The sequence below is a fragment of the Ptychodera flava genome, chromosome 12 (assembly GCF_041260155.1).
Source record: "Ptychodera flava strain L36383 chromosome 12, AS_Pfla_20210202, whole genome shotgun sequence".
In the NCBI taxonomy this organism is placed as follows: Eukaryota; Metazoa; Hemichordata; class Enteropneusta; family Ptychoderidae; genus Ptychodera; species Ptychodera flava.
Window position 1 is genome coordinate 20880741 of NC_091939.1, and position 12816 is coordinate 20893556.

General features: G+C 37.2%; 1 protein-coding gene across 8 annotated transcripts in view; it reads left to right on the top strand.

Annotated features, from left to right (window-relative positions):
- The window catches only part of LOC139145376 (calcium/calmodulin-dependent protein kinase kinase 2-like), a 118194-nt gene that overhangs the window by 79957 nt on the left and 25421 nt on the right, over nucleotides 1-12816 (top strand). For all 8 annotated transcript variants that reach the window (XM_070716500.1, XM_070716497.1, XM_070716502.1 and 5 more), the window contains 2 exons: nucleotides 2458-2559; nucleotides 9824-9875. In XM_070716500.1, the coding sequence (XP_070572601.1) occupies nucleotides 2458-2559; nucleotides 9824-9875 (154 nt within the window). The remainder of the gene's footprint in view (nucleotides 1-2457; nucleotides 2560-9823; nucleotides 9876-12816) is intronic.

Sequence of the window (12816 nt, forward strand, 5' to 3'; positions counted from 1 at the left end):
AGTTGATGAGTGATGTACTTGTAGACAGCTTGAAATTTTAATTTGACGGCACACAGAAGGTGCACAATAAAGCAAAAACCTTGGTCAGGATGTTTGAAATATCATGAATATTCCATAGAAGGATGGATCTCAGTTTTAGTGTGAAATTTCACGTGCTTTTAACTTATTCAGAAGTTTTCTACATTTGCAAATTCGTGTAGCAATTTTATACTGAACCACTAATTTATAATGCAATTTTAACTGCAAATTTGATAGTTTTGAAGCTTTTCAGCATTAATAAACCAGTAATATGGATTAAACAGTAATTGCTGTTATCTCTCTGCAACATGCATTACTGCCCATAATGGCGTTATCGCATCAACAATGCAGTTTGTTCTGACGTCGGTCACCGGTGATAATCTCAACTGATGGTTTTTTAATCAGAATGCCTGAAATAGAGATGGAAATTTCCGGATTGCTCTTGACACAAGATGATTTATTGACCCAATTAACGTCCTGTTTAAGTCGTGATCTTCTGATAATTATTAACCAAACTTGCCGGCACCATCCGGAAGTTCCAATATGTCAGACGATTGCAAATCTTGAACCCCACAGCAGAGGATGTACACTCTCATGCATGTGATCCCAAGCAGCCAGCAAACAGATATTATCTCTTGCATTGTCAGAAGAGTGGTTTCATCTCTTCTGTATTCAAAGCGATAAGCTCTGTAAAAGAAGTAAATACATTATTTGGGATATTCTTACCTTTCCCCGCCATTATCTCAGATATTTCTTTCATCTCTAAAGTATTATCTCTATTAAGTTGTTTTATCTGAACTAAAGCCGCTGGCTCAGGCTTTGCCTGCAGCTGAGGCCTATATCTTCTCCAATTGGGTGTTTTTACTCAGCTCAAAGGGATTTTCTCAGGTTTTTCCACATGATTCACAGGTAAAGTTTCCAGTATTTTGTTTACACTGTGAGGTATCCTATACCGATAGGGTATTGTATTTTCACATAGCAAGTATATTATCTCAGATGTTATCTTTTACAAATCCAATTTTCTCATTTTGTTCTCAGTAGTTTTGTTTTGTAGTATCTATATTTATCCATCTACTTCAGGGTTAATATGTTATTCTCAACAGCATTCAGAAGCCAGGACTCTACTTTGTTGATGTATTTTTATCAGTTTTCAATTTTTAGCAACAGATGTTAACCCTGTGAGCGCCAATGTCAATTTTTGTTGCCTTTACAAAATATACCCCAGTCAATTTTTTCAGATTTTTTCCAAAATATTGGTAAAAACCTGCAGCCGATGAAATGTGGTGTCCACTTGGTCCAAAATTATAAAGTTGGAGTTTGGAGATTTTTGCCATGGCGCAAGAGTTTTGACTGGAGATTGGTAAAATGTTGCACAAAAATTCTGGTAGCAAAAATTACAGCACTCAAAGGGTTAATGTTTGCATTATGTTGCCCATACCCGCAAAATATGTACTAAAACACTTTGTACACTATCGCATGTAAGGTATTATGGACATGGTATACAATTTATTTTGAATGTCACCTCAAAAAAGTCAACGTAGATTTCTATAGAACCTGAACATGATAGGCAAGTACACACGTTTAAGCGTCCGCCAGTCATGTGATCAAACGTACAAATGAGATGGATAAACTTTGCTGCTGTAAAGGTCTGCCTGTCCTTTAATCTCAGGCTTTTGGACAGTTTTGATATGCACGACTCATGCCTACAAGCGCTCATGTTACTGTTTTATCAAAAGTGGTGCAAATAATTGACAGCGACCACTTGCTGTATTTTCCACATAAATGCTCCTATCCATGGCAACAATGGAAGCATACAGACCTACCGGTACGCTAATCGGGCATAGAAAAGAGTGAACAAATACGAAGTGGTTTGGGTTACTTTTAACTGCTTGTTTTTGCAGTCTTGTAGAACACCACTACCTTTGCAGTGTAGTGCCATCATTTCAAAACTACGTGTATGGATGGGTTCTTAAATCTCCCTGCTAGCTACTACCGGTACTGTTACAGTAGTGTTTTCTGATGAAAGCTCTCTACTTGAGTCACGATCCCAGAAAGAGTGTACAGCCCACGACTTGACAATGATGAGATGGCTGAGATGTGCGAAGGAGAATGGAAGTACCTTGCATGTAGTGCCGCGGTGATAATTGCAAAGCTTTGAATTCCACAGCTCCGAGTTTAGAAGCCTTATTCTCAAGTGTACTCCAAATTTACTGTGGCGCTCAATGTGTCTGGTGTAATTCTCACTAGAGTCTCATCACTGCATCAACTCTTGCGCCATGGCAACAAAATCTAGACTTTCTTCTTTCACATCTTTTTCTCAGCAAAAAAATATTTGAGCAGCTTTTGTTATGAGTACAGTTGTGAGTTATTTAAATCTGAAGTCAGTTTCATATTTGGATTAATTAAAAAGCATGAATGTATATTTTTGTCTCTTCACAGACGTATATCCAGCTTAATCAGTATAAGCTAAAGGACGAAATTGGCAAAGGGTCCTATGGTATTGTCAAGTTGGCGTATGACGAAGAGGTTGACAAAAACTATGTAAGTCTGTAGTAATGTGTAGAAGTCACTTAAATTAAGTCCTAGTCTGCCTGTGAGAAAACTGAAAGATATGTGGACTTTTGTGAGTCAAGTTATTTTGTGTAACTGAGAAGTGATGTCAGATGTTGTGGAAAGAGTGAGCATGCATAGCTGTCCTGTCAACAAGTTAGGGTGAGACACTCCAGAGAGTCAAAATATCACCTAAATGATGAATAGCAGTGGTGTTTTAAGGTGCTATCAAAGTCAAGGGAAGGGAGGGTATGGTAAGGCCAACTACTAGAAGGAGTGAGACCCTAAGTCTAGTATGTGTGCGCTTTTTAACTCAAACTAATACGTGTCTCATGCTGGTGTTTTTGAAACATGACAAGAAATTATAAATTTGCACAAACAGGAACATGACAGAGATGCCACAATGAAATACATGGTGTAATGTACCGTATTTCAACAGAAATCAAGAGCAGATTTTCACCTTTCAGTAACTAGTTTTATGAAATTTATGGGTAGGAATTTGTCACTTTTCATTACACCCAATTATGGCACAATCTATTTCACAACAAACACTAACAGGTTACCACCGATAGTCTCACCATTCTATTACTGTAACAGATTCAGTTCTTCCCTAAGCAAATTTATATTACGTTTACTCAAAGTTTTACAGATCTCTATAAGCCTAGGGAGTCAAATTGCTTGATTAAGCTAGGGAGGCCCTCTGAAAAAAAAAAAATTTTCATAATGATGTTTTTGCCCAGTTTTCTTCAGGTGTGCCATATTGGGGTTTAGAGAGCTTCAAGTAGATTGTTAAAACCCTCATTCAGAGTATTGTTGAGATCGTAACTGCCATACCAACACATGTTCCTATATGTATCAATGCAGAAGTATAGACATTAAGGGTTTGAGATACTGAGTGTAACCAAGGAGATTCATGATGGATAACACTGTTGTCACTCGTGAGAGAAACTTCACTTTGATTCCATGTGGATGCTGTGTACACCGACAAGAAGTTTGCAGAGATATTACATTGTTTGTGTGCATATTACTGAACTTTGCCATTTTGGCAAGACTAATATTCCATGATGCACCATGGATATTGTCATGTCGGGCAAACACAACTCTATTCAAAAACAGATTAACTACATGTCTGCCTGCAAAAATTGATATTGCTCCGTTGTTGATTCGGATGTCTGTACACCTGATCTCACATGTTTTCTGTACACTGAAGACTTAAATGCCATTGTGTGACACCCAAAGGTAGGGAACTACTCTACTGATAGTCTGTGTTATTTCATTCCTTCTGATGGTTGTACGATGCAGAAAGTGAAAGTTTTAAAGTGATATTTCTTGACTTGTAGAATGTCACACAGCAGAACACTCCTTTTTCCCACCGTAGAGTATCACTTTTCCATCTGCCAAGTCGCGGTAAAATGCCAAAAGTGTACTTATTTTCACCCACTTGACTTGGTCTGTTACGGCAGCTTTTGTTGGTAAAAATCATTTTTACAGTGTCTACCGTATGTTATCAGGGGCCTTCCATGCACCGTACCGGACATGCTGTGCATCACTAGTTTTAACCAACGTGACATGATGTTGACATATGAACTTGGCAGGATAAGTTTTGTATTTAGTAATCAGTTCTTCTATGCACACGTAAAACCCTGTCCATTTACTCCACCCACAAACTGACATCCGTCCACGCCCTTCATACCATAGAAATACCGGTAGTCTGTTCCTCTGTCAGTACTCTGGAATCCATAATTCTGCTCAACCACGTCCACACATTACCCTGACCATTTCCTTTATCCCATTACCTTGAATTCATCTATCTTTTTTCACGCTGTGAAATACCTGGTATATCTGTCTAATTCTCCATTGACACTTGGCAAACAAGTCCTGTATCAACAGAATACACCCTGTCTCGTTTCTGTCTCCCTTATGTACTTGACTTCACAAGTCATTAAAGCCTACCGGTACACTCCACAAACCATGCATCCGTTACTCGGTCCCTCTGTGCATTAACACTTTACACACAGCTTATCTTTCAATTCTCTGAGGAAGAGGTCGCGCCAGATTTTTGCTGAACATTTCAGCCACCTATTTTCAGGGAGTCAAATCCTGAAAAATGAGTATGTCAGAACTGAAATAATCTTTTGAGAAAACTCCATGTAGCCTTGTTAGAAATCTGGGTGAAATTTGCCAGTGCCTATCAGACTATCAAGGAGTGAAGTTGGAGGGAAAAGCCAACTTGTGCACAGGAAAATTGATAGCCATCACCAGTGTAGACTTTGTATGGAGCTTTGGTGAAGACAAGATATAGAGAACAAAACAGAGGCAGGGCTCAGAGACGATAGAATAGTTTTGAGAAAAGTGAGAGAGCTAGAAATCGATTTTTAGTAGCATCAGATTGAGATGTAGCCTAGATAATGTCACAGGACTATCTCGTTTGGAGTTTAGGACGTCGACAGATTATCGAACCAGGATGTAGTAAACTCTAGTGTAGAAGACGAGGAGATATGGAGACCAGAAGTAAAAACAAGAGGGATCAAATAAATATAAAATAAGGCTTTAAGAACCGTTTGTAATTCAGCGAGTGAAAGACACGTTTGGGTACTGGTACAGCAAATGATGGAGATATACCTCACTGCACACAACCATCGTTACAAACTGCACTACTTTGTTTTTAATACAGAGACACATGCTATGAAATCAAGCTGTTATTCGAAGTTTAGTAGTACTTTAAAAGCGACAGCAGAGAGCATTGAAAACAAAAGAGGTGTTTCGGTTCTAATATAATCTGTAGCGATTGTTGAAGAAGTTAGCCAACGTGAATAAACCGTTTCCGATTCTATGCTGTCAGTAGTTAAATGAACAAGTAACCCTGTTTGTGATGATAAAAGAAAGTCATCCTGTTTTATTTCTGCTGTACGTATTTCATTTAGTGCTTCAAGCCAAACAGGAAATGGGACCCTGTTGAAAAATTGATTAGTCACCACTGGAATCAACTACTTGATTAAATCTGTGAAAAAATCCTAAGATTTGCGGATCAATGCCTGGGCTGCTTTCTTTGTCAAACGGCAAGGAGCTGATCAAGGTGTTTTGTCATGTAAATTTTATAGAGATTCCCGTAATAAGAAAGCGCATCAAATTGATTCCATTGTTGAAATCTCATGCTGTCAGACATTATGACTTTTTTAAAGCCTTGTACTATCAGTTCAAGTCGTTCATATGTATTTAGGTTATAAATTTAAAAACAAAGTGAATTGTACCAGTTTCAGAGGAGTACCACCTCCTCGGGTACTAGTATTTTGCTGTTGATATGCAAATTTTGGGGAACAAATGAACCTGTGTAATTTTTGCATAAATTGTTTGCATCTCAATTCAATGTATTGAAGTGTATGTAGTTACATGTAGGCATAAGTTTAAGACTTATTTAGTTTGGATTTCTACCTCACATAGAAATGTGTTGGTATTTCACTGGTCATATGCAAATGAGACAAAATGGTTCAGGCATAACAATTTGCGGAATCACCTCCTCAGAAATGAGAGGGATGGCTTAATTTGCTTCCCTTCAGTGATTAATTTTGCCTGTTGATGTGACTTTACAGTAATGTAATGGAAAAGCAGCACAAAACAACTATTTTCCTTAACAACATCAATCTACACAGTCCATACTTTCACAAATAAGAAAAGACGTCTAACACTAAGCAGATATCAGAAGTTTAGAATTCCAAGCTTTGCAGGGCCATGAAACAGAATTGTACACATTTTGTACAGGATAGATTCCATCACTGCTGGTATTCCCAATTGTACTGATAATATTTGGCTCAGTTATCTGTGAGGAATTTTCAACTTTACGAGACTACCGGTACTGGTAGTACAGCGCTGTATCCTCACCATTTATTTCACAAACATGTAATGCCTCCGGGATGAACAGATGTAGGTGTCAGGATGACTTGTGGGTGACATATCTTTCAAATTTTTCAGCGTCAGAATTTTATCTACATTAATTTTGTTTTCCCATGGGGTAACTACCTGTTATTGAATCAAAAAATCTATATTTCATCCCTGACTAGTCCACTGCTGTTTCTGGTCCCCATTGATTTTTTCCTGTTAAGTGGTTGGTATATCTAAAGTCAAAATTCTGCTGTACTCTTGATGTTGGTGTGAAAAGCCTGTATTGTGCTCAGTCATTGTTTTGAAATATGTGTGTGACATTTTTCTACATCAATTCCTCCAGTAACTTCATCAGGAGAGCAACTTTTTCAATGGCAAATCGGCTGTGTACTTCAACAAAGGACATCGCATATCAGTGTAGAAAACATTCTCAACTTTCAATCGACGTGATATACGTTTCTCTCTTCATTATTGGCCGAAGAACAATGAGAGCGGAGTTTATTAATGAGACTTGAATCCTGAAACCTGTGATTGTTTTCACTGTCTGTGATTGAATGACTTCTTCTTCTATCACAGATGTTAATTAATCGTATGGTCACAGAGGTTACTTACGCAGTACACACTCCACGGTCTGGTTAAATTGTCATGACAATTTTTATCTGGGCGCTGCTCTTGCTTGCGGCCGCCATCTGAAAAAAATTCAGTGCAGCACTACATTTTACATTGTAATGTGTTTATAGTGTTATATTCTCCTTACCAGAATGGGAACTGTGTTTCCATAATAGCCCCAAAGTTTTCAATTTCAAGAAGCATGACACATAACATTGAAAATAACAGTATGCTTTACTGTGTGGTAAAAAGGGGAAAAAACCCAGAAAGTCAGAGCATGGCTTTTTCTCTTTAAAGTGGTGACACTATTCAGTAAATTAAAATATTATGACAGTTTTTAATTTCATTAGTAGTCACTCTGCAGCTACCATCACGTACAGTCATTTATTATCTGATGGCTCTAATTTGGTTATGTTTCAGCTGTGATGTATTTTCTCATATATTTCTTCTATGGCAAAATTTATGTTTTTTTTATGGCAAAATTTATGTTTTTAGTTTTATGAAACTCGTAAAAGGAAACTTATACAAATGAAATGGAACTTAAGACAGTTCCGTGTCATTATGCTGAGAAAACCATGTGTATTGATTTCATGCGATGATTTACAGACCATAAAAGTCTCCCAAATAAGTGCATTGAGCCAGTCCTATATAGCTTACGGTACCTTCATAACAATCAAACCTTCAGCAAGGCAATCTTTCAGAAATATTTTCCACAAGACCCGTGAATTAATAAATGGCTTCATCAATTCATTTCTGTGAATGAAAATATGAGGTATTAATGATTTATGGTATATTTCCTGAAGACATTCGGTGATATTTATCTGCAATTTTACTCTGTCTGAAGAAGCCCATATAATTTGAAGAAACCAGTACGGTATTCATATTTTTTACCATCAGTCATGGCACCATTTTTCATCCATCATTGTCCAGTACTCCATACTTTACTGTGAAGCAGTTTCTTTTCAGGTTCTCATACAGTAGATTGTTAGATTGTTTACACATCTTTTTTTGGTCAGGCAGTTTTATTCTGTTTTCTCCATCTTTTAAGAAGCACATTAAACCATCATCTGAAGATGATTCTAAACTGATTTCTGTAACCCTGAGTGAGGTGGCTGGGTCTGCAGTATCTTTTGGGGTAATGTTGGTTCATTCCGATTCACTCGCTGTTGTAGTACCAATTTCCATGATGGTATACTCAATGCAAACCACCCTTTTAGCACAACATAGGATTTTTCATCATCCAGTTGAAAACTTGGATGAATAAGCCATCACTTATTCAGCTGTTGTTTAATAATGCATGTCATGGAGGGTGAGGATCAGCCAGGGTTCGCGAAGTCTCTGGCGTCGCCGAGAAGATACTTTGAACTCCTCAATCATGTCGTCTGCGTCTCGTACAGAGCTCAAACAATTAATATATGATATAAAACATTCATAACTACCTCATCTCTGAGCTTCGTGATAAGAAGATACTTTGTTGAGGCAGAATTTGAAATATACTTCCGACTACTAAAATTTGCATGACAGTCACTGTGTTTTCCTGGTACCTGATGTATTCCAGAGCTCATTACTTAGAAAAAGTTCTAATAATCATGTGTAAACTTTTCTCAAATCTAAAGTGAAGTTTCCAAAACTCAGAACCTACTAGTACTTATCATTTACCAGTAGTCCTTGCCATCATACCAGTATATATTTCTCCTAGTCATTTCTGTATGTGAAATTTTCCACATTCATGTCTGTCGTGATATTTTTCCATTACACAAAAGAACACTTACATGTACGTTTATGTACTAGTGTGATATAGGAAAACTAAAATTCAAGTATGTCCTTAAAAATTAGTATAATTTTTACACCAGTTTAATGGAGCCTAAGTGTGCTCTCTACAAGCCTGTTGTTTATCAAGATATCCATCTATTAACATCTACCAGACAAAATATGCAATCAGTTTGCAGTAAGGCTTGACATTGGGTTAGCCTAGATAACCTTCGATGGCCTAAAGGCATGACAGAGTTCAGCAAAGAGGTGTTTATAATAAACATTTGCACTTAAAGTGATCATTGGTATGCAGAATCTTAGAAAAAACAGCCTGGTGTCAGAATTTCAGAGTCACAATGTCTGTTTGATGTTTGAATTTGCCTGTATGTGTGTTCAGGAGGTGATCACATATACGTAATATAGTCTGCCACATACAATTTACCTAAGAACATGTACTTTCACAAACTTAGCTGGGCAGGAAAGTACACTTGTATGGCCCAACTAAATTTTCACAATTTTTATTCAGTGTGTCATCCGCATATTCAATTTGAGTACAAGCTCATAGAAACATGCACTGACTGTATTTCTATTAGGCTCATCAACACATTGCACATATCTGAGAGGTGCATTGATATCGTATTTTATTCTGAGACGAAAATTCAACTGTAAACAATTACAAGACATCTCATATATACACCAGTTGTGTTGACAACCAGAGTTGTGTTGACAACCAGAGTTGTATTGACAACCAGCATTGTGTTGACAACCTGAGTTGTGTTGACAACCCGAGTTGTGTTGACAACCTGGCTACTAAGTATTTCCTCTTGCTGTATAAAAGGAATAAACAAAGAAACCATGGTTACTATAAAAACAAACATGGAAACATTCGGCAATAGTTACAGTTACCAACAAATTGCAACTTGCTTCACAACACAAACCATGAGGCTTCAAATAATTTTGTTAAAAGGTTCTCATCTCTAATTCATTCACCTGTTTTTCTATATTTCCCACACAGGCAATGAAAATTTTGTCAAAGAAGAAGCTTATTCGGAAGGGCGGTTTTCTCAGTAAGTCCACTTATTTGCTCGGCTAATTTGGAAATGTTGGGCACACCACTCAATTTCTGCCCCATGGCTCGCAACACCACAAAAAAGCACTACAAAATCCTATGCGGGCACTGGGACTGTGACAAAGTGACACTGTGTTTTCATCAGATCTTTCCCTTCTGCTGTGTCCAATTTCCTCTCATTATCCACCATTACTAAAGCGATACCAACAGAGATTTTTTAGCCTTCACTGAAGTGTAAGACTCGACGATCTGTGTGCGTCTGTTTATACAGAGACCCTGCTGTCACAATTTTGTTAGAGATATTTTCACAGGAAGACGCACCAGTTATTGCAATTTTCGCACAGCTCTTGATGTATTTAGTCAACAGAATAAGACATGTGCCATGAAGAGAGAATCCTTTGAAAGCGAGTGTTGTCCACACGTCAGATCTCTGCCGGTTCAGTTCAAGACATGAAAAGCATCTTTCTCCAAATCAAAAGAAAGAGAATATTGATAGCCAACAGCGTCTCGAGATGTGTTGCCATGGCAACTGGTTGAAAGCAATGCCATGTCTCTAATACAAGAAACAACCTTATTCAACCGACACAATGCCACATTATCCATTATTTCAAACCTGAAAAATAATCCTGCATTACATTGATTCAGAGATACAGCTGTGAGTTCACTACACACAAAGTTTTGAGTTTGCTAACGTTGTAATTACCCTGAAAGGCACACATTCATCTCTGAATGTACACATTCATCTCTGAATGTAGAACCTCTTACGCTCAACAGATTTTGACAACTTTTTGAATTCCATGACAAACCACCAGCCAACAGAAAATGCTAAATATATTTTTAAATCTCTTTCAAAAAATCAGATGTCGCAATGTTTATTTTTGTATGCTTCTTTACTGATTACATGGTGAACAATGAGGTTAAAATCTTTAACTCATGAAATGAGATTGGCCATGTCAAATATTTATTGAATGCAAAGAATGCCACACGTGTCTCTTTAGAATGGCAGGATAGATTTTTATGAAATAAATAGAGACAAATTACCTAACATTTACCAACTCTTGAAATTCAAAATGGCCGCCATCCCTGTGTTTTAGTCTATGGAGAAAAATAAATTTTTGATTTGCATAAAAATAAGCATGTGAAAATTTTAGTTTCTCTATGAGCTTCAAAGTGAGCCCCAGCAACTGGTAGATCCAAAAAGGATTGTAAAAGTTTGAGAGTCCGCGTCCCCGAGGCCGATTGTACCTCAATGACAAAAAGTAAAATCAACCCATTGTACATATTCTTTGTCAAGGAAATTATAAATTGGCAGGTGGTTGATACAAAGAACCATAGTCTTTGTGTACTAGAACACTAGACAAGTGATACATCGCACAGAAAGAGAATGCCACCAAACCTACACGTAAATTGTTTGAAAAAGTGGAAGTATTCTAAAAAGTGGAAGTATTACAGACCTGATAGAATAGAATTACCTATTGGTAGCAAAACTGGGGAACACTGATATGTCTTCAAGCAGTCTTTAAAATACTTGAGAATCCCAGCTGTGTTAATCTTTTAATGGTAGAATAGACTTCAAGAAAAGTGGTGTATCTACTTAACAGGCCTTCTGGGCATGTGTAGGTCTTTTTTTCAAGTTTGCCTTTCTCAAAAGCACTCAAAGTCAGTCAGCTGATCAGGGTTTTTTTCATAGGAACATACCGGTATTGTCTAGTTCTTTAAAAAAGAGGAAGGACAGACACACAGCTGATGTGGGGATGTTCTTTGTGATTTTTTCAAGGCCACAAGACTCATACCGGGTACAACCTTTGTTCTTCCACTGTAGAAAATATTACAGTGATCAAAATGTACACTAAAGTTGCTTTGATCGAATAGATCAGTATCTTTACAGATTAATTTGCAGGTCTTGCTAACCATTGACCATGAAAAAAAGACAGTGCTACAAATTAACTAGTTCGAAGAAGCCATTTTGGTTTTATTAGCTATTGTACAATACATATTTATACTGTGTAGCTTTGGGAGCTATTGGCAACAGTCAGTGTCTGTCATTTAATTATGTAGTATATGTGTGTGTGTGTGTGTGTATGTATGTGTGAATGTGTGTATCTGTGTCTATGTCTGTCTGTCAACAGCAAAGACTTACAGTAGAAACATTTGTCTGTCAGTCCACTGCAAGACCCACTGCGAGTATCACCTGACTTCTTTGTGTGAAGATGCTGCCTTGACTGTAAATTGGACTTTGTTCAAATTACTGTAAAACTCTATGAATTAGCTGCATGAATTTTTTTTGCATTTTTCAGGTTTTCATTGCAATGAAGAGGCTTTTTAATATAGTTAAAACAACATCGTAACTACCGGTATAGTAAATGTAGGGAAAAATTAAGATAAAAGTGGCATCGTAAAGTTGCAAATTGACAGACTTACATGTAGCTGTTAATTGTCAGAAAAAGGATGCCAGTTAAAAAGGTATGCTTTACAGTAGTGTGCTGGTCTCAAAAATATGCAAATTAGGTAACCATGCTTAAAATGGTCAGTAATCAATAAGTTAGAAACTGCTTGTCTCATTACAAATGATATTTTCTTCAGTCATTTTTTCTATCAGATTTGAACCAGCAACTTAACCTACTCTACCTGTTCACCTAGCAAAGAATTTGCCATTCAACCTCTTGGCTGCATAAACTTCTTCAGATTTGTGCAGATAATGATGAAATTTGCATATGTAAATGCTCGGGGAAAATTTTCTCATTCTTGATCAGACACCTGTTTCTCTAAAACTCTTTAGTATCAATGCATTCAGAGCTTTTCAAACGATTTTGAATATTTGCATATTTAAATTTTGAGGGCCAATTTTCTCATAGAATTTGTGAAAAAACCATCTGCAAGACTTCCTATGGTCGCCTCCCATTTTCCTCGGCAGCTCCTATCCTTTGGAACTCTCAACC